Here is a 21,636-nt window from a genome sequence, read left to right on the forward strand (position 1 = left end):
CTTTCGCTTTAAGGTTAGACTCAAAACTTTTTATTTTTGATAAAGTTTATAGTTCGTTGTAAGACTTTACAATAACTCACCTGTGGCCAAATCCATCACACAACAATAACACAATGTCTGTTTGTTTAATTCATTGCACTGCTGTTAAGTTTAGTTTAATTTAATATTATTATTTATATATAATGTGCCTTTAAAAAAATAATTTATATTTAATGTTTTACTACCTCTATTTTTGTATTTTCTATCTATCCTCGCACCTGAGTGACGGAACGTACCACTTCGTAGGGGTGTGGCGGAATAGTCCAAGTGAGCCTGGACTTTCTTTCTTTCTTTTTTTTAACGCGTACCATCAACTTTAACGACGCTTCCTTTTTTTTTTTCCGAGCAAACTCTGGAGGGAAAACCAATTCGTTTAACATCTCGCGTGTGTGCAGCAGTTCATTTTTCACACAATAACAACGCTGAATGAGCAGAAGTTTGTTGTTGGATGCTGTTTTCTTTGTGCGTGTTCCGTTTTTTTCTTTCCCGCATGAGGAACATGGCACCGTGGTTTTCGCGCCAAAAAAAAAAAAAAAAAAAAAAAAAAGTTCCCCCTCATGCTTTTGTAAAAACACGTTTCTCTGTAGTGTGTTTTGTCTGTAAAAGCTTAATCTTGCAAAGTAATTATCTCTGAAAATGTAGTATAATGTAAAAGTAGCACGAAATAAGAAATTATCCTTTTTTAATTTAATTTTATTCCCAGATGCTCCTGGCCTCTCGGGCCTACTTATTCTAGCGTGCAGATGGGATGATACAACAGGAAGTGTAGAATCTTTTTTAAATTATTTTTTATTTTCCACAGTCTGTTAAATAGGCTCCATGAAGCCAAACTGACAAAAAAAAAAAAAAAATGTTGATCATACAAAGAACAAAGTACAAAACTGTTCCTGGTCGAGATATTACTTTTAGAGGGAAAAAAGGGGGGGGGGGGGGGGGGGGGGGGAAAGGAAGTTACATTTTTTTTTTTTTTTAATTTTCTTTTTTTTAAATCACTTTAAACAAGATTAGTCCATTAAACACGTTTCAAATGCAGATGTTGAGCAGAGGACAGAAGATAACTTGGGACAGACTGGGGAGCATGCTGCAATTTGCAACTTCACGAACATCCGGCCACTTCTTGGTGTGTAGTTCATTCAGTCTGAAAGGAAAAGTGAACACACGGGAGCCTCGGCTAAACCAATACTTTTAATAGTAGTAAATCATATATCCGGAAACAAAAAAATAATAATAATAATAAAAAAAAAAGAAACTCCATCAGATACTTCTATAATAAAATAATAATAATAATAAAAAACTAAACAAGGAATCAAAATCTGGACAGAGTCTGCAGCGATGGTCGCGGCTGTTCGGTGAAAAGCCATGTGGAGATCCATTGTCTGATTGGGGGACTTCAGTCCGAAATCAGGTTACAGATGCTTTTTTTTTTTTTTTATTTTTATTTTTTTTTAGTTTAAAAAAAAAGATCTTTGAGGAATAATGAAGCAAGGCAAAAAAAAAAAAAAAAAAAAAAAAAAAAAAAAAAAATTCCTGAACTGTAAATTTGCAACATGGTTTGTTAAGGAATGACCAAAACTCATGGCTAATATTTTTTATTTTCGTCTTTTCTTTTTTTTGTTTTTTGTTTTCTTTAAAGATGCTGAGCTACTACAACAGAACTACAAAACTAAAGGTCAGCAATAACACGTGGACATTTTTTTTTTTTTCTCTCTCTCGAGGAGCGCATCTTTGAAACACAGCCAGCCAAGTGATGATCTCGAAATCAGGGAGATGTTTACTCGTTTGAAGCGTAGTCGTCATAGTTATCGCGGTAGGATGCGGAGCGGTCACCGTATCCACCCTGGCTCCGGTTATCTCTGTAGCCTCCGCCGCTCCTGTAGCCTCCGCCGCCGCCGCCGCCGCCTCCGTAGCTCCTTTCCCCGCTCCCGAAGCTCCGGTCGCCGTAGCTCCGGTCGCCGTAGCTCCGCTCGCCGTAGCTCCGGTCGTTGTTGTAGCCGCCGCCTCCTCCTCCTCGTCCGCGGCCTCCGCTGAATCTGCCGCCACGTGGTCCGGAGCCGAACCCTCCTCTCGGGCGTCCGCTTTTCCCCGCCTCGTCCACTCGGATGGGTCGGCCGTCGAGGGTCTTCCCGTCCATGGCGTCCTTCGCGTCCTTCGCGTCTTCGGCGTTCTCGTATTTCACGAAGCCGAAACCGCGAGACCTCTCCGTCTCTTTGTCTCTGATCACGTCCACTTTCTCGATGGTTCCGTACTTGCTGAAGGCCGCAGCCAGGGACTCCTCGTTGGTGTCGAAGCTCAGTCCTCCGACGAACAGTTTCCCCTCGTCCGACATCTTTAGCGGTAGCTCTTTCTGGGCTGATAAGATCAGATGGCTGTTGCGCGGAGCTGCAGGTCTTCTTGTTCTTTAGCGCTTAATGGCGGGTGGAGACTGGCGAGGAGCTGCTGGTCGAATCGGAAGTGAAGCATTAACCAGCGTTCGTTCTTCGTTTGCCTTTTATGGCGGGTGGCATCCGGTGAACGGTGCATTACCGCCACCTACCGGATCGGAGCGTGGAGCAGCGTTACCTATCCCCTTACAAAAAAACAACAACAAAAAACGCATCTTTTAGATTAAGTTCCTCAACTCCCAGCTTCCTCTTTAACCTATTTATTTAATCACTGCTCTTATTTTTTTTTCTAAAATAATTATTTTTATCTACCTTATTTTTTGTATACGTATTTGTAATTTTTTTTTTGTTATTATTGTGTACACCTTTTTTGTGTTTCTATGCTGCTGTGACGACAACATTTCCCCACTGTGGGACTAATAAAGTCTAAATCTAGCCTGTCTTGCTGCCATTGACAGATGATATGATCTACAGATTCTGGTATTTTTCAGCACTCACACAGTCCTGTTGGGTGTTTATTTATTAATTGCATTGTTTTTGTTCAGCCTTGTGTGTCCAACCCTAAGTCTGGTTAATGTGTTTTCTTCCATGGTGCTTCTTTTGGATGTCCTCACTATGCCAACTGTGATGCCATTCCTTAACAATGTTTCCTGTGATTATTAATTCAGCTTCTGCTTCGCTGAATAAAATGGCTGCACTGTGCTACAAAGCTTGTATCTGCTCTTTTGTTTCTCTTTATCCCTCTGTGTGCCGGCACCCACACAAATGATTAAAAGAAAAATACCCATATTTTAAAGTCGGAACAGTATTTCATATATTTCATTGATTAAATCCTGCCTGCTATGAGATGAGCGTGATTGTAATGACAACAATGCTGAACTGGAATCTGAACAGATAGCACCTCATTAAAGTGGATTTCGGAAAGGCGGAGGAACTATGGACCCAATTATTTGTTTAGAAACAGAAATTAAAAAAGCTTAAGGGGATAAGGAGTGAGTAATGGCTGTGTTTTTTTGATGTGGAAAAGGCATATAATGTGGTTTGGAAGGAGGGATTGTTGATTAAATTAAATATGATAGGAATAGGTGGCAGAGCATATAATTGGATTAAAGACTTTTTATTTAAGAGATTTATTCAAGTCAGAATTAGGACAGCACTATCTAGAAGATACCCGGTAGAGAACGGTACACCTCAGGGCAGCGCCATCAGTCCGATACTGTTCTCCATCCTGATAAATGATGTTTTCTCTCAAAGCTCATTACCTTCCTGATCTGAACCTCCTCCACCCGCTGCAGTGCTGTTAAAATGGCCAACGTCTCAACTGTATAAACAGACAGATTGTCTGATGTTCTGCTTTTGACTGCATATTGCAAAGTTGCTATGGTGACCGCAGAACCAGCTCCACCTGCATCAGGATCTTTAGATCTATCCGTGTATACTGGGGTAAATGATTGATATGTCGCCTGTAGTCTAGCCTCCACCACTCCTGCAAAATGACTAAAATCTTGTTTTTTTTCCTCCAAAAAATAATTATTAAATGGCACTGAGGGAAATAGCCAAGGTGGTGTTGCTGATCACGGTACTGTAGGGGTGAATGTTATATCTGATTTAAGGCAAGGCAAGAATATGTGTAGAGCACATTTCAACAACAAGGCAATTCAAAGTGCTTCACATAAAACCATTAAAAGCATCAAAACATAAGGCAAAAGAAAAGGACATTTAAAACCAATTAAGAACAAGTTATTAAAACATTAAAAATAGTGATTAAAACCTTAAGCAAGCTAAAAAAAAAAAAAAAAATAGGAGAAAAGTTACAGTGCAGTTTAAGACATCCTCAAATCTGGTTCAGTGAAAGGCAGCAAACAGAAAATTATTCAGTCTTGATTTAAAGGAGCTGAGAGTTGCAGCAGACCTGCAGCTTTCTGGGACTTTGTTCCACATATATGGAGCATAAAAACTGAACGCTGCTTTCTCCATGTTTAGTTCTGACTCCGGGAACAGAAAGGAGACCAGTCCCAGACGACCTGAGGGGGTCCAGATGGTTCATAAAGGTAGCAGCAGATCAGAAATGCATTTGGGCCCTTTTGACCTTTCAGTGCTTTATTGACCAACAGCAGGATTTTAAAGTCGATTCTTTGTTCGACAGCAAGTCAGTGTAAAGACATCAGAACTGGAGGGATGTGATCGACTTTCTTGGTCTTAGTGAAGACTCGAGCAGCAGTGTTACAGAGACCTGTAAACGCAACGTTACAATAGTCGAGTCTCCTGAAGATAAATGCATGGACAACTTTTTCCAAATTCTATTGAGACAAAAATCCTCTAATTCTCAATATATTTTTCAGGTGATAGTAGGCTGATTTTGCAATTGTCTTAATATGGCTGTCCAGATTGAGGTCTGAGTCCATGACTACACCTAGATTTCTGCCTTGGTTTGCAGTTTTTAATGTCATTCAGTGATTGAAGCTAAGCACTGACTTTCAATTGTTCTTCCTTGGCACCAAAAAAAAACCAATTACTTCTGTTTTATCTTTGTTTAATTGAAGAAAATTCTGGCACATCCAGTCCTTGTATGGGATTATAGTCCCCTGGCGATATAGTTAGGTAAATTTGTAACATCTGCACAATTATGATAACACATTTTGTTGTTTTCCATAATCTGAGCCAGTGGAAGCATATAGATGTTGAACAGAAGAGGCCCCAGAATTGAACCTTGGGGAACACCACATGTCATTTTAGTCGACTCTGATGTTTAATTAGCCATAGACACAAAGCATTCTCTGTATTTCAAGTTGGATTTAAACCAGTTTAGTGCTGTGCCAGAAAGTCCCACCCAGCTTTCTCGTCTGTCTACTAGTATCAGAGACCATATCTTTCAGAAAGCAGAGTATTTTGGTCTATATAATGTTTATTCATTTTAGATAATTATCAGAAAAGGCATTAGTGTTAGTAAATCAAATGCAAAGATTAAACTTTAAAAAAAAAAAAAAAAAAACTTTACAAACGTGCAATAAATAACTTATAACACTCTCTATGCTTAGTTTGTTTACATCCTCTGGGCAGGACAACGGGAAAGGTCCAGAAGTATCCGGACCTGATTGGAGAGAAGACGACCAGGTTTAATGCGAACTGTGGGTAATTCCCTCAGGCAAAACCAGCAGAAAGGCAGATTTACGGAAAGCGTGTTTAAATGACTCAAAATGTCCGCCAGAGAGCCCTCGTGGGACTTCTCGCGGGGACGCGCCTCAAAGTCTGCGGGTGTGTCTAATCGATTTTTGAGGCGCGTGCCCGGTAAAAATCCGCGGGATTGGGTTTTTTTTTTTTTTTTTGGGGGGGGGGGGCCATACTGCAAACTACGACCGGATGTAGTCGGACATCCCGGTACTTTTGGCACAATAAATAGCGTGGTAGGACGGTTCATCCGTCGGGTTCCCCCTGACGTTGTTTGTCGTGTTGTTGTTTTCACCATCCGACTCGTAAAATTCACCGACACAGTCCAGAACTGCTCAGATTTACAAACGGTCTGCGACGACCGAGCCATTCACCAGCCATTTCCCGCTGTTTCTATTGTCCACACTCAGTCACCCGCAGCAGCAGGGGGCGCTAGAGAGCGATGAGTCCTTGAGCCGGAAGTATTAACACACCCTGTTGTCACATGTTGGGTTGTTGTCGTCGTTGTGTTTTATTTTTTATTTTTTTATTTTATTTTTATTAAACATTGTTAAACTATATATCGGATCGTTTCGGGGGAGTTTATTCCTTCACTTCAACATTATATCGGTGTTACCAACCTTCACGTTCGCTGCTGGTGCTGTTAACTGGTGTTCCGTTATGCCCATAGACCGTACATGCCGGGGACGTCGTCATTTTTTTCCCTAGGATGGCGACGGTGTGTTTTGGCCCGACCAGCTGATTTCATAAATCACCAAATCTGCAGCTGCTCCTGCTTCTCCCTCCTTTTCTCCTTATCACGTGAAGATAACTCGATCCGCTTTTACCAGTAGGCCTCGTGTTGACTTTTACATTTTGAATGAACATGACTTCGTGCCCACACTGCCAGCAGGCAGGAAAGGCAGAGCACCCGCTGTTGGAGGTCAGGATCTTAAGTTTGTCTGGCAGATGTTAAATTACATGAAATGTTGATAACTTGCTGTATCTGTATTCAAAAGTTTGGAACTGCCTGCTACCAGACAGCCCACTTTGTAAATATATGTTATTATGCATAAAGGGATTTAAAGAAAGTAGTATTTAAAGATGTAAGAAATGACCAGTTATTGGTCAAAATATGATATTTATAGCCCAAATAAATTCAAGATTGAATGTTATTTGTAGGATGGATGGTTACAACAGTATCTACATCTTTCATGCAGCACTGGACATCAACTAAATGGAGGTTTTAGGTTTTATTTTTATTTTGGGTTTAAAACTGTGTCAAATATAAATAATACAATTAGTGTTTAGTGAATTATACTGTTTTTACATATGTTAAAATAGCCATTATTGAATGAAGGGAAAACGTATGAATATAACAGCTGAATCCACACTTTTAAAGGTCTTAACCTATATAACTATATAATTTATATACATAATTTTTTCTTTTTTCTTTTAGAAAATCCTACCTGAGGGATACGTCCATCTGGTGTGTTCCTACGAGGAGACGGCTCAGGCTCAGTTTAGGGCGCTTATTAAACTGAGAATTACGTCAGAAGACGAGGTTCGCAGTTGGCTTGAAGATTTCCAAATCTCCTCTGGGCACACTTGGAGGAAGTCGAAAACATATCCAAACACCGGACGTTACAACGCCTACAGGGTACGATTCACAAAGAAGAAACACAACCATTGGATTAAATTCGTTGCAAGTTGATATAGCTTCAAGTATAATCACTTTTAATTCACATTTTAATTTATGAATCCGGTCACAAAATGCCTATTGTCTAAAAATGGTCTCGTATTGTTTTAAGTTGGCATCAATAACGCCCAATAAGTGCATATAGTAGGGTGCTTGATAATAGAGATCCGCTGTGTCCAATATGCCGTTCATTGTGTATTTTTGTGTCTTAGGTGGACTTGAGGTGTCAGTACAACACATTTCCCAAAACGGAAGGAAAAAAGACCAAAAACACATCATGCAGCGCCACCATGTACTTGGTCCTGAAAAGGCACACACACAGCCAGGACAGGAAGTCCAGGTAAGGTCATATTTTATTCATCCTGTGGGGTAGATTACTTATCACAGTGGCTATATACTGTACGTACAAAAAACAGTATATGTTTACATATGCTGTAGACAAGTGTCTTTTCACAGGATATTATCTACAAATACATTACTGTCTAATTGACACTTGTGAAAAACACATTGGTTCATCAAAGATGCTCTTCTTCATAAGTGTATTGTACACAGTGTGAAATGTATTTTCTGTAACAGCATGTTACACGCTGACAGAATCCCGACTGACCTCTACGACTCTGCCTTCCGCACCAGTTTCTCCATCCAGCTGACATCGGCTGCTTTTACGCACCGCAGCATAAAATATGACAGTTGCCACAACTGACTGTTAGTTCCAAAAGTTTGTTGCGACTACTAATGATTTATTGTCATTCAGGTCAGCGGATCCTCACATTAAGGACGGCTACCTGTTGAACGTCAACCTCAGACACGAGCATAACCACCAGCTGTCGTGTGCGGACGTTATGCAGAAGCGAGACGTCTCGGCGGAGACCGTAGCCAAACTGAAGGCGCTCTTCGAGAGAGGCCACTCCCCCTCGTCTGCGCTGGACATGATCATGTATGATCTGCAGGAGCAGGAGGGAGAAAACTACGCCTACGCCGCTGCAGACCGCTCCATCTGTCCTGACATCCAGTTTTGTTACAGGTTAGAAATACAGTACTTTTAATGATGGAAAAGTGCCGCATCTTAACTATCTCTGATTTTTTTGGGGGGCTTTCTCTTGCTCGCTTAATTTAATTTTTTGCAGGCTTTACTACAAGCTTTTCCCAGCGACGTCAAGTTCACCATCAGAGGAGGAGATGCTGGTAGATCTCAAGGACAGACTTCACCAGTACAACATGGTGCAAGGGGACACTAATGCAAAAATTGAAAAAACTCCAGACGGTCAGCTGGTGATTGCCGTATGTTCCCCACTCATGAAAAGAGTCCACACCAAGCTGAGAGAAAGTGGAGAAATCATGTCTGTGGATTCATCGGGAAACTGCGACCGCCAGGACCACCGGATATTCCTCCTCCTTACCCACTCCGCTGCTGGAGAATTGCCTTTAGGGGTGCTCATGACGACGTCATCGAACCAGTCCACTGTGACATCCGGGCTCCAGCTCCTGCAAACCCTTCTGCCCGGCGGGAGCTTCTTCGGACGGGAACGGCCTGACGTCGTCGTGACGGATGACTGCGGGGCTCTGCGGCACTCCCTGCAGGCGGTTTTCCCTGAAGCCCGGCTGCTCCTGAGCCAGTCCCACCTGCTGAAAGTCATGTGGAAATGGCTGTGGAGCGCACACAACGGCGTGGCTAAGCAAGACCGGCCGCCGCTCCTGAATTCATTCAAGAGCCTTGTGTATGCTGACTCAGCCCCATCTCGGACACTGCAGTACAAAAGATGTCTCGCTGACCCTGTTACCGTGAAATATCCGAGATTCCTCCACCACCTGGCCGAGGTGTGTTCGTCACAATATATGCAACATACTTTTTACATGCTATAACATTACTGAACCTTCTGGACTAATGCTCTGTTTTTAAATGACTTCCAGGTATACGGGAGGCACGAAGATTGGGCCGTCTGTCTTCCGACAGGAGGCCATAGCACCAACCGTCTTGTGGATAGTCCTGTGAAAGTGGTGAAGGAGGAAGCCCTTCACAGACTGAGGTCATACAACACGACTCAGTTGGTAGATTTTGTTACAACCAGGTTGGAGGGCCACTACGTTCGTCGTCTCACCGACCTCGCAGATCAGGGGATGTCTGAGTTTTCCAGAGCGAAGCCGTTCCTTCACGGAAATGATGTGGATCCTGAAAAGATTGCACAGGTACAGGCCGCATTTTAAATTTGTGTATTTTAAAATGGCAACTCCATCTTTTGTGTCATTTTCACAGGTAGACCAGGACCACTACGTGGTTCAAAGTGCAAAGACTGAGATGGAGTACGACGTCAACACGGCGATTGGATGCTGCACATGCGCAGCCGGAGTCACTGGTGCACTGTGCAAACATCAAAGTGCAGTAATGAATACGTTTAGTCATCCTGAGAGCTTCCCACACGTCACCACACCTGAGATGAGAAAGATCTACCAGGAGATCGCAGCCGGTGAGTCGTCCGGCCTTTTCATGGAGTTTGAAATGCTTAGCCACGGATTGGATGCAGTTTGTTGCTTTGAAAAGTACAAAATCTAATTAAAACAAAAGTATATTCTATTGACTGTATTGCATTTCTTTTCTAATAATTTCCCAAACTGTTTAATTTAGTTTTATTGGTGTTTTGTGTTTTACCTACAGGGTCATCTGGAGAACACCTCGAGGAGATGATCCAGAAGTTCTGCAGGAGTCTCACAGATAAACTAAAAAATGACCCCCAAACCTTCTCGGCACCCATTCGCTCCTTTCTGGGAACCTACGGCAGACTGAACGACAGCTCGCTCAGGTCAGCTCTGTTTCGTTTCGGTAAGGTACCGCAGGTGACCCCCATAAATCTGCAGCCTTTAAAACTGATGGGCGTACAGCCGACAGCTATCGCGAGCAGGAAAGCTGCGGTAAGAGGAAGAAGAGCGGTGATACTCGGTCGACCTGCGAAGTGTTCGCCGAGGGAGCACCCGTACTCAAAGAAACAGCAGAGCAGGAAAAGTGAACCTCATTCCACATCAACATGTGTAGAGAACACGTCTCTCGGTGGTGATCAGTAGTGCAACTGCAGTGCACCTCAACCCTCCTCATCCTCACCCTTCCCCTCCTTTGCAGAGGTCAGACACTCAAATGCACCGCCACACTCCACTCTGAAATGCCTATAGCTTTATGTCTATAGTTATTTTTACAAACCTGTTACTGATTTATTGTTATATTATGTTGATATTGCACTCAACATTTAAATATTTCATTCTTTCCCTCTTGTACTGTGGCTGCTGCGCAATAATTTCCATTTGGATAAATAAAATACTATCTTTTCTCAATCTGTAAATGTGAACTAGTTAAATTTGGGTACATGATGTTGTATCATGTGGACCTCCCACCCTGAGGTGGTGCATACTATTGTTCTGTAAATATGTAAATATATAGATATTTAATTTAAAGGGTTTGTAATTGACTCAGAAACAATTTCTCTTCTTGTAATTTTGTTCTAATTACATTAAAAAACTAAAATTATTTTGAGTCAAAAGGCTTAATTTGACGTTAAACATTGTGTTCTGCTGCTATTATATTATTATGCCACATATGAAATTAATGTGGCAATATAAATGGTCACAACCACTATAGAAACATTTTTTTTTAAATAAAGCACAGTACCTTTAATTTTGGGTCCATGTTCATCCTTGCATACTTGGATACGACTGTCGTTTAAACTCCCTAAAATCCCACCTGTACAGGGTACATTTGTGCCCTCAGCCCTTATATTTACTGATATGCTCCATTAAACACAAACATGAAGTTTATATCTCCCTGTGTGCCCTTATTATAGGTCAGCACTCATGTAATATGATCACTCATCCACTCTTCTTCACTTTAAAATGAGCCATGGAGGTGTGCATCACACGCCCTTATTTGACTAAATAAACTGTATTGCTATTGCCTCTACTTTTTACTATGACTATAAACACAACCACAGCAGTAAAGAAGCAGAATAAATTGAAAGAGGCCAATAAAGGGCGGTGTAGGGTCAAATCCCCCCCAGCAGGGGGCGACATTGTTCCGAGACACCTCGGCCATCAACCAAGATCGTCTATAGTGAGGAGGAGTCACTCCCCGGTCTGCAACTCAAAATTCTCTGCGCTCAGATTAAGCGGCGGGTGGAAACGTGGCGCAGTGAGACCTCTTCACTTCCAAACCATCTCAATTAAATGCCGACGGAGAAAGAGACGTGATGGAGAACGAGGCTGCAGCACCGACACACGAGCGAAGTGAAGGAGTGTTGGTAAATACAAAGCTGCTGTTGCCGGCTTATTATTCAGCAAACATATAAATATAAATCTTTGTTTAGATGCTTTTGAAGAATAGCTTTTCCGTTAGCGGCGGCTACACGAGCTAGCCGTCGGTAACGTTTAGCTAATCAGTTACAAGAAAGCGGAATGTAATTTGGGATGAAGCTTTTTATTTATTATTTATTTATTTACTTATTTTTTTTTTTTGTCCCGTTTGGACCTTTATTTCAACCTAATTAGTTGTCCGATAAATAGCAAGCAACGGCATTAATTATCGCCTCCCTCAGCGGGTCCATTAGCGGCATACGTGACTTCACGCTGAGCCGTTCGTGTCACGTGACGGACGGCGTGACACCTGTCCGTCAAGGAGGGAGAAGATGGCATGACGTCAGTAGCCAAAATAAAATAAAACAAAAATCATGCTAAGGTTTTTTTTTTAATATATATATAAAACCTTAGCATGATTTTTGTTTTATTTTATTTATTTTGTATAAATAATATATATATATATATCAATCAGACAGGAAGGTTAGTTAATGTGTGTTTGTGTTTTTAATGCTGGCGTTAATCCATCTCTGATCCTGAAGTGGACTTGGGTTTTAAATTGTTCACCTGAGCAGCACAAAGCAGGGATCACGTTTCCTGTATCGGTTTCCTTTTTTTTTTTTTTTTTTTCCACTTCAGGGTCAGAAGGAGTGACACAGAGCTGCTAATATCTCACATCTCGTAAGTAATGAAGTGTATTTACTCGAGCGCTGCACAATTCTGATGTCCTTCTTGTACTTTACTTGAGTATTTCCATTTAATCCCACTTTCTGTTTCCGCCTTCGTTGTACTTTCTACTCCTCTGCGTTTATTTGACAGCTTCGGTTACTTTTAAGATGACGGTTTGACCCGGTGGATAATATAACAAGCCTTTAAAATACAACTCAAAGTACTTCTACCTCCAGCAGCTATTATAGTTTTTTTTTTACAAGTTTCTTAGTGAAGAAATATTTTTCATGCATAATGGTTATGGAGTATTGACTTTGTTGGCTTGGTGCCTGTATAAGTAAAGCGTCTGAATGCTCCTTCCACCACTCTTCAGATGTAAACACCTGTTAAATTATTATTTTTTTTATGATGAGATTGTGCAATAGATTCATCAAGTTCTGTTTTGTTTTTTTTAAATCATTTTTGTGTGCAAGTTCCTTCATTTATAAAACAGTTTGCAGGAAGTCTAAACTAAATAAAAAATAATAAAATAAATACATATTTGCCTTTGCTCTGGTTATAGGAAAACCCAGATAGTACCAGTATATTCAGTCAATTCTGGTGCTGAGAAATTACTATCACGAACACATTGAAAACAAAATTCCGATACCCAGAAGGCTGTCGTTTATGACACTTTTATTCACGTTTTTCTTTCCACTTTCCTCTCCAAAAGGTGCACGAGGCCTTCGGATCCTGCTAGGAGAAACCATGGAGCCGGTCATCGTGCCCTTGCACTCCACCTCCCCCCCTCCGCTGGACGACGGTGGCGATGGGGAGGTGGTATCAGAGGAGGACGAGTTCGGGGACTTCTCCGTCGGGGTGTCCTTCTCGCCTCTCGGCTTTGCCGATGCCACCGAGCCACCTTCCGGTTTCAGACAGCCGTCTCCCACCTTAAAACCAGCCACCCATCGACCTGGCTGCAGCTTTAACCCCCCCGTCGAACAATCCCAACCTACATCCACTGTGAACTCGGAGTCCGACAGGAGTCCGATGGAAGCGCAGGATTGTAAGACTGACTCTTCTTGGCACCTCACGAACGGATACGCTGAAAGACACGGTGCTTCTGTTGCGGGTGCTTGCTCTCCAGAGGAGGAAACGGGGTTTGCTGATTTCACTGTGTTCACAGAGCAGGCAGCTCACCCCTGGTGCTGTGGCCTCTCTCCCTTGGACAACACAGAGGGATGGGACGGCAGAGTGGGAGGAACAAACAACAACGTGGGTGAACGAATCTGTGCTTCAGCTTCAGGACAGGAGGTCATTATGGAGTCTGAACCCCGATCTAAGGTGAGAGGAAACGTCTGCACTGTGGTCAAGCACTGTGAGAAGAGAGACGCAGCACTCGTGCGACCGTCTCAGGACCACCGTCAGTCTCAGGATGCCGCAGCAGCTTTGGATTTTCCACGCGGTGCGGCAGAGCGAAGCCCGCCCGGGGACGCTCCGAGGGAAAGGAGGCGCGGTTCTCTTCAAATCTCAGAGGAGCAGGAGGAAGGCGTGGCGGCGGTTTTTTCTCTCCCCCAAACATTCGGTACGTATGAGGCTTCGTCAGAGGACCCGGGGTCCTTCGGTGACGATTTTTCATTTGAGGGTGCTTCTGCCGACTTGGAACCAAACGTTTCATCCCTCGTTTCTCACGACGGTCAAACTGATTGGGACCCGACTGATGACGAGGACGAAGAGCTGGGAAACTACACGCATTCGGACTCTTTTCTCAACAGCGGTGCAGCAAACCTCAACCAGTCTGAGTCAGAGAAGTGTTTTCATCTCTGCAACCGATACGCGACTCAGGAAACTTCTGCTACCTCCGACCAGTCACAGTCTGGAACAAATACGGGAGACAAATTTGCTGATTTCACTGGCAGCAGCTCGGAGCATCACAGAGATGAAGAACACGCCCAAAGAGCTGATGCTGCGGTGCAGAGTCTGGGAAACCTCCCGCCCAGCGACAGCTTCGCAGACTTCTGCTCGGCGCCCACGCAGGAGGATGGAGCGGGGTCGTGGGCGGAGTTCAAGGACCAGAGCGCACCGGTGGAAGGAAAAACCTGGACGCAGTTCAGGGAGCCGGTCAGCAGCCTGCAGACTGATGGGGACACTGAGGAGGAGCAGGACAGGGCGGGACAGTGTGGAGGTCCCAGGAGGGACAGCTGTCAGGTAGGAGACAGTTCACTGAAAACTAATACTGAGAAAGACAAAATTCTTATCAGCCCCACCGTGTTTCTAATCTTCCTTTATATCCCTCTTTTATTGTTATGCTTTATATTTGTTCCCAAAAACTTTTTCATGGGAAATTAAACAACAGGAAAAGCTTGAAGTTATTGGAAACATGATGACGTATTTTTGAAATTCTGTCTAACAAAAGGAACCGTCTTTCTCTGTTTTCCGCCCAGGCTTCACTGTCCTGTCGTGTCCAGCAGGTCATGCAGGCCACTTTCCCGGAGCTAGAGGTTCAAGCTGTGGAAGGTGAGGCGGAGCTGCTGCTCGGCCTCGGTGCTTTACTTCAAACCCGACACCTCGTGGAGAGTGAGAAGACGATACCAAAGCTCAGCGGTGCTCAGTGGTGAGGAAACCTACTAACATCACATTCTCCTTTTAACTAGTTTTACAATTTCATTTAGTTTCACTACAATAAAAGCGATTTTATTTTTATTTTAGATGATTGATATCATTTTAACGTCTCTAAATATACCACGACGCTGCTTTATTAATTCTCCCGCCGTCTCCCAGGGTGCAGCGGGAGATGCTGTGGCCACACCAGGACGTCCACAGTGCGGTGGGCCTCCAGTTTCAGTGGGGCGGCTCCCACACCAACAGGATTCTGCTCAGGTGCCTCGGTGTGGAAACGAGGAACATTGTGAGTGTGTCATCGGCAGCGTCTCTACCAGGAATATCTGGGTTGACGAGCTGAAACTGCTTCTGTGGTGACTTTAGTGACAAATCCTGGAATATTTACAAGATGTGACACTGTCGGTTGCTATGATATGTTGTTGCACTCGCTGCAAGTCGCTCTCGGTAAAAAAAACAAACGACAAATAACCTGTTTTGTGTGTCTTTGCCTTCTGAAAGGTGTTTATGGGGACGAAGAAGCAGCCTATGACTGTGCCCGCTTTCGCATCCGGCTTGGTGAGTCAACCGCGGGAGATGTAACTCAAATCAACTAATCAACTTGTTTTTGTATTAGAAAGAAGCCTTGTGCTGTTTTAAAATGACCAACTTCACATGTGATCGGAGACCAGACAAACCGCCTCTTCTGTCTGAATGCAGCTCGAATGATGACGTCTTCCGCCCCTACAAAAACAACTCATATTTTCCAGGTGTTAGAGTTTTCCGTGCCGTGTTTCTCGTTCATCAGGGAATGCTCGAGCCCACCAAAGACGCTGTGTCAGCTGTCTGTTCTCCAGGACACGCAGCGGTCGCAGCGCAAGCACCTCCGGGGCCCCTCGACGTACCGGACCCTTCCACACATTCAGCGCAGGTGAACCGCTCTGTTTGATTTGCGCACGAAGCCATTAAGCCGAAATGCAGATTTTTAAATGTTGTTAATTTCTCTTCTTTGTAGGAGGAGCTTCCTTCCAGCCAGCTGGACTGGAGCAGCCGTGGCCTTAGCAGCTCTCAGGACGGTACGTCCCCTCGCCGAGCCCCTCACTTCTGGGGTCGGAAGTAGACTACCAGCCATCCTCGACACGGCTTCGATTAAACGAGCTAAAACTGTTGAGAGTTTACTTCTCCTCCTCCTCCTCTTCCTCCTCCTTCAGGGCTTGTGCTGCTTCTTTGTATTCCCGCCGTGTTTCCCCTCCTCTCACTCAGCAGTGGTGGCTGACCACAACATTTTGTGGAAAAAAATAGATCATGTTGCTGTCAACAGACTTTAAAGTACAACAGATGTGCAACCAAACAGGAAAAATGACCGATCAGCCATGAAACCATCACAGGGGGAAACACCGTGCCGGCCTCCCTTTTCGCTCTCCTTCATCTCTTCTCGTGTCTCATCTTTACCTGCTGTCACCTTTTTTGAAAGAATTTATCTCAGTATTTATCAGTTCCCTGTTAGTGATGGGAAACATTTGTCCTGTCCATCTTTAAGTGGTTACACCGGATGTGGATGAAGGTGACTGGAACAACATGTGCACATTGTTGTGCTGCTTTGATGGTCTTTAGGTACTTTTTTTTTTTTTGCTAAATTAATGTCACACTTGCAAAACACGAAACACTGACTCTGTTTATCCCACAGAATATTTATTAATTAACTCATTGAACATGGCCCTAAATGTCCCATGTTGATTTATCCAAAAACAATTTTCATATTGTTTATTGGTTGAAATTTTTCAGTGTCTACCATTTGCCCAGAGCATGATTGTATTACACACTTAAATTTACACTATAAATGATCGTATCATCCAGGTTTTGACATAATTTGGCGCTCAAGTGTTTTTAACAGAAAGCATTTATGTGCTCAGATTTGCGTGTGAAAGGTTTTATGTTGGACATCTTTGGTGAAGACAAAACAAAAGATACTTTAATAAGTAAGCAACACAGGTAATACAGTAAGTGTTATTTTTTGCTCAGGAAAGTTTAATTCAATTAGAACCAGAGGTAGTACAGTCGTGTTTACCGTTGAAATCCACAAAATAAGTGTTATTATATATTATGAAATCATCGAGTATGATCTTTTGTTTATTTACATATAATTCACAAAGGTTAGATATACATTTAACCACTGGCTGATGTATTTATTTCTCTAAGTTAATGAGACAGGATGCGGACCAGGATTCAAACCGAATCACAAAACAAAAAGAAATACCAGAAAAGAAAATTCATTGGACACAAATTAGCATGTTGTCAAGTGTCGTCTTTTGTTTTAAAGTGTTTTCTTGTAGCAGGTAAAGTGGAAGAGACTTTCTCTCATTATTAGCTGGTTTACTGCTCCGCAAAACCAGAAGTAGTCCGAGTCAGTTTTTCTTTTCAGGACAGTGACCGAGACACGAGTCATTTTGCTGCTGCATGTCTTCGAAGAGGGTCACACTAAAGTATGCTAAATCCACTGAAGTACTCTAAAATATTATATCTAATCTAAAACTTGTGTATTTTTCACAAACGAAACCAGCGTGAAGATAAACAGAATTATCAGAATATTTTTTTTTTTTTTTTTTTAAATAACTTTTTGGTTGGTAGCATGAAAGGTAAACACACGGTTGTGATGGAGCTAATAGATACATACACATAAATATCTAAGGAAGGAGCTCAACAGCTGACAACACTATTCAATGAAGTCTGGCATTAATTTCCTTGATGAAACCAGGAGGACTTCAGTCGCAGACACTAATATTGAACTTAACTCTTCAACGTTAAGAAAATCTTTCTGCCCGTTCCGATCGTTTATGATCAGTTTTATATTTTGCTCTTGATGCATTCACACCTTCAAGAGAAATGTTCAGAGATGAAATGATACAAATACTTTATACTGACAACAAAGCAGTGTTGTAGTGACAGCGTATACACAGCAGAGGGCAGTGTATTATCTGTAGGTGGTGCTGAGTGCAGAAAAAAAAAAGATCAAAAAGGATATGTTTGTAGGATTGTTTATTTCATTGTTTTTTTTATTTCAGTAGCTAAGATATCTATTTTTGGGCTTTGATTGAATCTGTTAGGGGGCATCATTGCCGTGATAAGACGTCATTAAAACTGGAGAAAATAAATGTGACACAGGATTTCTTCTGTCACTTAATTCTGCTTTTATTTGTTTGTTTTTGTGTTTACTTCCAATGCACTTGTCCTATCTTATATGCGCATGCTTAATAGGACAAAGTGTTTTAATTCCAATGCTTATTATTATTATTATTATTATTATTATTTTGAGAAAACAATTGATACCTGAAATCCACTTCTTCAGCCTTTCATTACCAATCAAAGGTATTTCTACAACATTTCTGTAAATGCAGATACAGTCTTTCATAATGAGTTGTGCCTTTTTGCTAACAAATCAGTTTAAAAAAAAAAAAAAAAAAAAAAAAAAAAGTGCTTAACTTTTTGTTCAAATGGTGAAATAATCTCTGGACCTATAGTTTGTTGACAGAAATCCTTTGTTTATTTATTTACTGCTCAAATTGAGAATCAAAACACTGCAATAAGAACTGGTGGGAACTCCTTGTAAATACTGAAATAAATCAATTGATCCTCGGTGCTTGGTTTGGCCTCTCTTCCCTTCAGATTTCCGCTCCTGCTGAAAGCTGCTTCACTTTACTTTGAAACGATAGAATATTCAAACAGCTTGCTTGGATTTTCTGTCCCTTTGTTGTTGTTTTTGTTTTTTTTAACAAGACAAAGGATATAAAACTGCTGTGATCTCATTTTCAGCGGTGCCAGAAAAGGTTCTTCTCCCTCCTGAGTTCTTCTATTTTTGTGTCTCTTGCACTAAACTGTGTCAGACTTTCAAACAAACTTAACATAAAACCGAGGCAAATTGATTGAAGGCAAGTTTTTAAAATGTAATGAAACAAAGCATCACACCTAAATCACCAGTGTGAAAAAGAGATTTCTACTCCACAAACTTAACCCAGTTGTGCCACTTTTAGCAGCAACAACTGCACCCGAACGCCTCCAATAACTCGAGATCAGTCTGTGACATTGCCGTTATTAAATTTGTGCCCACTTTTCCCTTGCAGAACTGCTTTAAAGCAGCAGCATCAGAAGGTTTGCGAGCATGAAATTGTACTTTTCAGGTCGCTAACAAGCATCTCCATCGGGGTTTAGAGTCCGGACTTTGACTTGGCCACTGCAAAATTTTTACTTCTCTTGCTTTTTGAGTCCTTCAGGAGGTGACATACTCTTCGGTTCGAGTGTCTTGCTGCATAACTTCACGTTCTCCTTCAGGATTTTCTGTCAAGAGAGTAAAAGTTATGTTTCCCTCAGTTACAGCAAGTCGCAGCTGAGCATTCACGCTACCAGGTCGTGTCAATACACTGTTGGCCGTAGTCACTACGAGGCTACGGTTGCAACACCCCTCCACCTCCCATTAACACGTGTAGCAGACGATTAGTGCGCAGAAGAATCGAGTCCATCAACGTCAATCAGAAACGACAAAGGTCATCGTTGCCAGAGGTCTCTCACTTTCAGGTGGCCATCTCGAGTAAATGTCTCCAAGCTCTGACATGGTTTTCCACAGCAGTCATTTTTACCAGGTCAGAGCCAGAACAGCGCAGCTGCAACTGATCCCGTTAACGACGGCTGCATTCCATTGAGGTGAGCCCTTCAGGCTCCCGGTGTTGTGCATGCTTTGTGACTGACGTGCTTTAAATGGGTCGCTTAAAGGAGCTCGGCCATCGTTAAGCTTATCAAGTACACCTGTGCTGACAAACCCAAACGTCTGCTGTGGGGGAAAAAAAAGAAAGGGGGCCTATTACGGTGCCGTAACATATTTAGGTGCAGTACACCTTGTATACGTCCATTATACGCCGTCTCAGTGAAAGGAGGAAATATCAGTTTCTAAGTAGATGCATGTTTCTTCCTTTGATGAATAAGAAATGGAGCTCCCCGTCATCCCGTCTCACCGCCATCCGCTGCCTCCGCCTGCCAGCACGGGCTGCTCTGATCTCAACCTGGATTATTTTGGTCCTGAGGAGGAGAGCAGGTCCAGCAGCAGAAGCAACAGTCCTCCTCCAGGTCAGCATGGGAAACTACACTGTTAGTGCACCGTTCAACACCATGATGATACTATTAAAATCAGTATTGAGATTCATGCTGTGTGTAAGTCCTCTTTAAAGCTTGTTCCCTTTTTTATTTTTTTTATTTTTATGTGTTAACACACGCTCATTGTGTAAAGGAGTTGACCGTGAGCTGTATGAGTTGACCATCAGCAAACTGGAAAGCAGCGCTGACAGCAGCCAGCTGGAGGACACTTTGAATCGCCTGATGTCCGCTGCAGAGAAGACCAGCGTCACAGTCAGGTCAGCTGCCACTGCATGTTTATATGACAATTTTGCAGTAATACACGAAGCAACAAATTCTCTGCTTCTTCTGCTGTATTAATAATGAAACATCTGCTTGTGTCTTACTTTAAAAAAAAAAAAAAAAAGCTTGTTTTGTGTGCGTTCTCCATCAGGAGGCCTCTGCAGGAGGAGGAGCTGAGTGCAGAGGCTGGCAGGGTGATGGATGGACTTCCCAACCTGTCCTTCATGCTGGCAAAGGTCCTCATGTTCCCCAGCATCCTCGTACCCAAAGCATGCTTTCCTCCAAAATGACAACGATGTGTGATCCCCATACGCACTACTCCTACAGACATTTTTCCTTATACATGTAGAAAATATATATAAATATATTTGTTCCCCCCCCCCCCCCCCCCCAGCACAATGGGCTATTTTAATTTGTATGCCACCTGCAATGATGTCATATGACATTTCAGACTGACTGAAAAGGCCCCGGTAGGATTTTAAACGAGGTTTATCTTCCTGTTTCGGTCAAAATACTCCACCTGCTGGCGATCTTCTGCCTTTTAGCTTGAAAACTGACAGTGAAGGAGCAAGAATGTATGAAATCGCACATCAATTTCAAGTTAAAGCAATTTGCAAACACGTAGAAGAGCAGGTGTGCAGCTACAGTGTCTGTTGACGTATTACTCACCTTTTAAAGTGGAGTGTTGTGCTTTAGTTTGTTTTAAACCGCCTCCCTCTCACGTTTATTCACTCTGTGACTGTTACAACAAGCTCACCAACTTAAATTACATTTGCTCGTGAATGTATGTATTTATTTTTACTATAAAACACGTCATATTTTTTTTTTTTTTATTAAAGACAAATGATATGAGTGGTTCGATAAGGCCTGTATACACAGAGTGCCCTTTAATGAGGATGTGTGACAAAGTGAAGCATTTATTTGGTTTTTAATTCCAGTTTTTAACCATTTTTCTTTTTTATATTCTTTCAGGCTTCTGTTTTAAATATGCATATGGAGGATAAAAACTTTCCATTATGGCCTATTTTAATATTATAATAATGATGTGGAGTATTTCTGAGATAATCAGGTTTTGCTTTCCAGTTTCCTGCCTACTGTCTTGCCTATATTAGGCATCATTAAGCTTCCCATCCATCTTTAATGAGGATTTGCTTTGAGATTTGTCCATGAAGTTATTATTAGGACTGGGCTCCATCCAATCAAGTAAAAACATCGAAATTAAAATATCAGGCTGCTCGTTTTTGTTTTTTTTTGTTAAATTAATTGAGATAAATTACCAGAAATTTAAAATCTCGGAGGGCGGGGTGAGGAGGAGGAGGAGGAGGAGGAGGAGGTGGGTGGGGTTATCATTTGAGCGGCGCTCGTGCTCACCGGATGTGCACCCTTCCC

General features: G+C 42.4%; 3 protein-coding genes across 4 annotated transcripts; 2 read left to right on the plus strand and 1 right to left on the minus strand.

The window, feature by feature from the left end:
* Nucleotides 1–1,211: 1,211 nt before the first annotated feature.
* Nucleotides 1,212–2,505, minus strand: LOC138195137 (cold-inducible RNA-binding protein B-like). Its single transcript, XM_069144240.1, has one exon. It carries the CDS (start codon nt 2,363–2,365, stop codon nt 1,811–1,813), a length of 555 nt encoding a protein of 184 aa, XP_069000341.1. The 5' UTR covers nt 2,366–2,505; the 3' UTR covers nt 1,212–1,810.
* Nucleotides 2,506–6,024: 3,519 nt separating this feature from the next.
* LOC138195136 (uncharacterized) lies at nt 6,025–11,130 on the plus strand. The gene is made up of 8 exons (XM_069144239.1): nt 6,025–6,510; nt 7,027–7,227; nt 7,479–7,606; nt 8,021–8,290; nt 8,394–9,084; nt 9,178–9,453; nt 9,521–9,731; nt 9,920–11,130. The coding sequence occupies exons 1-8, from the start codon at nt 6,448–6,450 to the stop codon at nt 10,321–10,323; spliced, it is 2,244 nt and encodes a 747-aa protein (XP_069000340.1). The 5' UTR covers nt 6,025–6,447; the 3' UTR covers nt 10,324–11,130.
* A 218-nt stretch (nt 11,131–11,348) lies between these two features.
* On the plus strand, nt 11,349–21,445 carry LOC138195138 (aftiphilin-like). Of its 2 annotated transcripts, XM_069144242.1 has the most exons (10): nt 11,349–11,546; nt 12,980–14,454; nt 14,691–14,860; nt 15,028–15,154; nt 15,367–15,423; nt 15,653–15,775; nt 15,860–15,920; nt 19,819–19,959; nt 20,120–20,243; nt 20,399–21,445. In XM_069144242.1, exons 2-10 carry the CDS (start codon nt 13,015–13,017, stop codon nt 20,535–20,537), a joined length of 2,382 nt encoding a protein of 793 aa, XP_069000343.1. In that variant the 5' UTR covers nt 11,349–11,546; nt 12,980–13,014; the 3' UTR covers nt 20,538–21,445. The 2 variants fall into 2 exon arrangements, with proteins under 2 accessions (XP_069000343.1, XP_069000344.1); XM_069144243.1 differs by lacking the exons at nt 19,819–19,959; nt 20,120–20,243; nt 20,399–21,445 and having other exon boundaries at nt 11,445–11,546; nt 15,615–15,775; nt 15,860–18,477.
* The last annotated feature ends 191 nt before the right edge of the window (nt 21,446–21,636 follow it).

Source organism: Embiotoca jacksoni, unplaced genomic scaffold (assembly GCF_022577435.1).
Source record: "Embiotoca jacksoni isolate LCO1_2020_lvr unplaced genomic scaffold, fEmbJac1.0.p SCAF_12, whole genome shotgun sequence".
In the NCBI taxonomy this organism is placed as follows: domain Eukaryota; kingdom Metazoa; phylum Chordata; class Actinopteri; family Embiotocidae; genus Embiotoca; species Embiotoca jacksoni.

Bases quoted from the DNA above. Each gene is read 5' to 3' on its own strand.
- LOC138195136 (XM_069144239.1), top strand. From the start codon at position 6,448: ATGAACATGACTTCGTGCCCACACTGCCAGCAGGCAGGAAAGGCAGAG. The intron at 7,228-7,478 runs GTACGATTCACA...TTTGTGTCTTAG, and splicing joins GACGTTACAACGCCTACAGG to GTGGACTTGAGGTGTCAGTA. The intron at 9,085-9,177 runs GTGTGTTCGTCA...AATGACTTCCAG, and splicing joins TCCTCCACCACCTGGCCGAG to GTATACGGGAGGCACGAAGA.
- LOC138195137 (XM_069144240.1), bottom strand. From the start codon at position 2,365: ATGTCGGACGAGGGGAAACTGTTCGTCGGAGGACTGAGCTTCGACACC.
- LOC138195138 (XM_069144242.1), top strand. From the start codon at position 13,015: ATGGAGCCGGTCATCGTGCCCTTGCACTCCACCTCCCCCCCTCCGCTG. The intron at 15,424-15,652 runs GTGAGTCAACCG...CTCGTTCATCAG, and splicing joins CCGCTTTCGCATCCGGCTTG to GGAATGCTCGAGCCCACCAA. The intron at 15,921-19,818 runs GTACGTCCCCTC...TTGATGAATAAG, and splicing joins CCTTAGCAGCTCTCAGGACG to AAATGGAGCTCCCCGTCATC.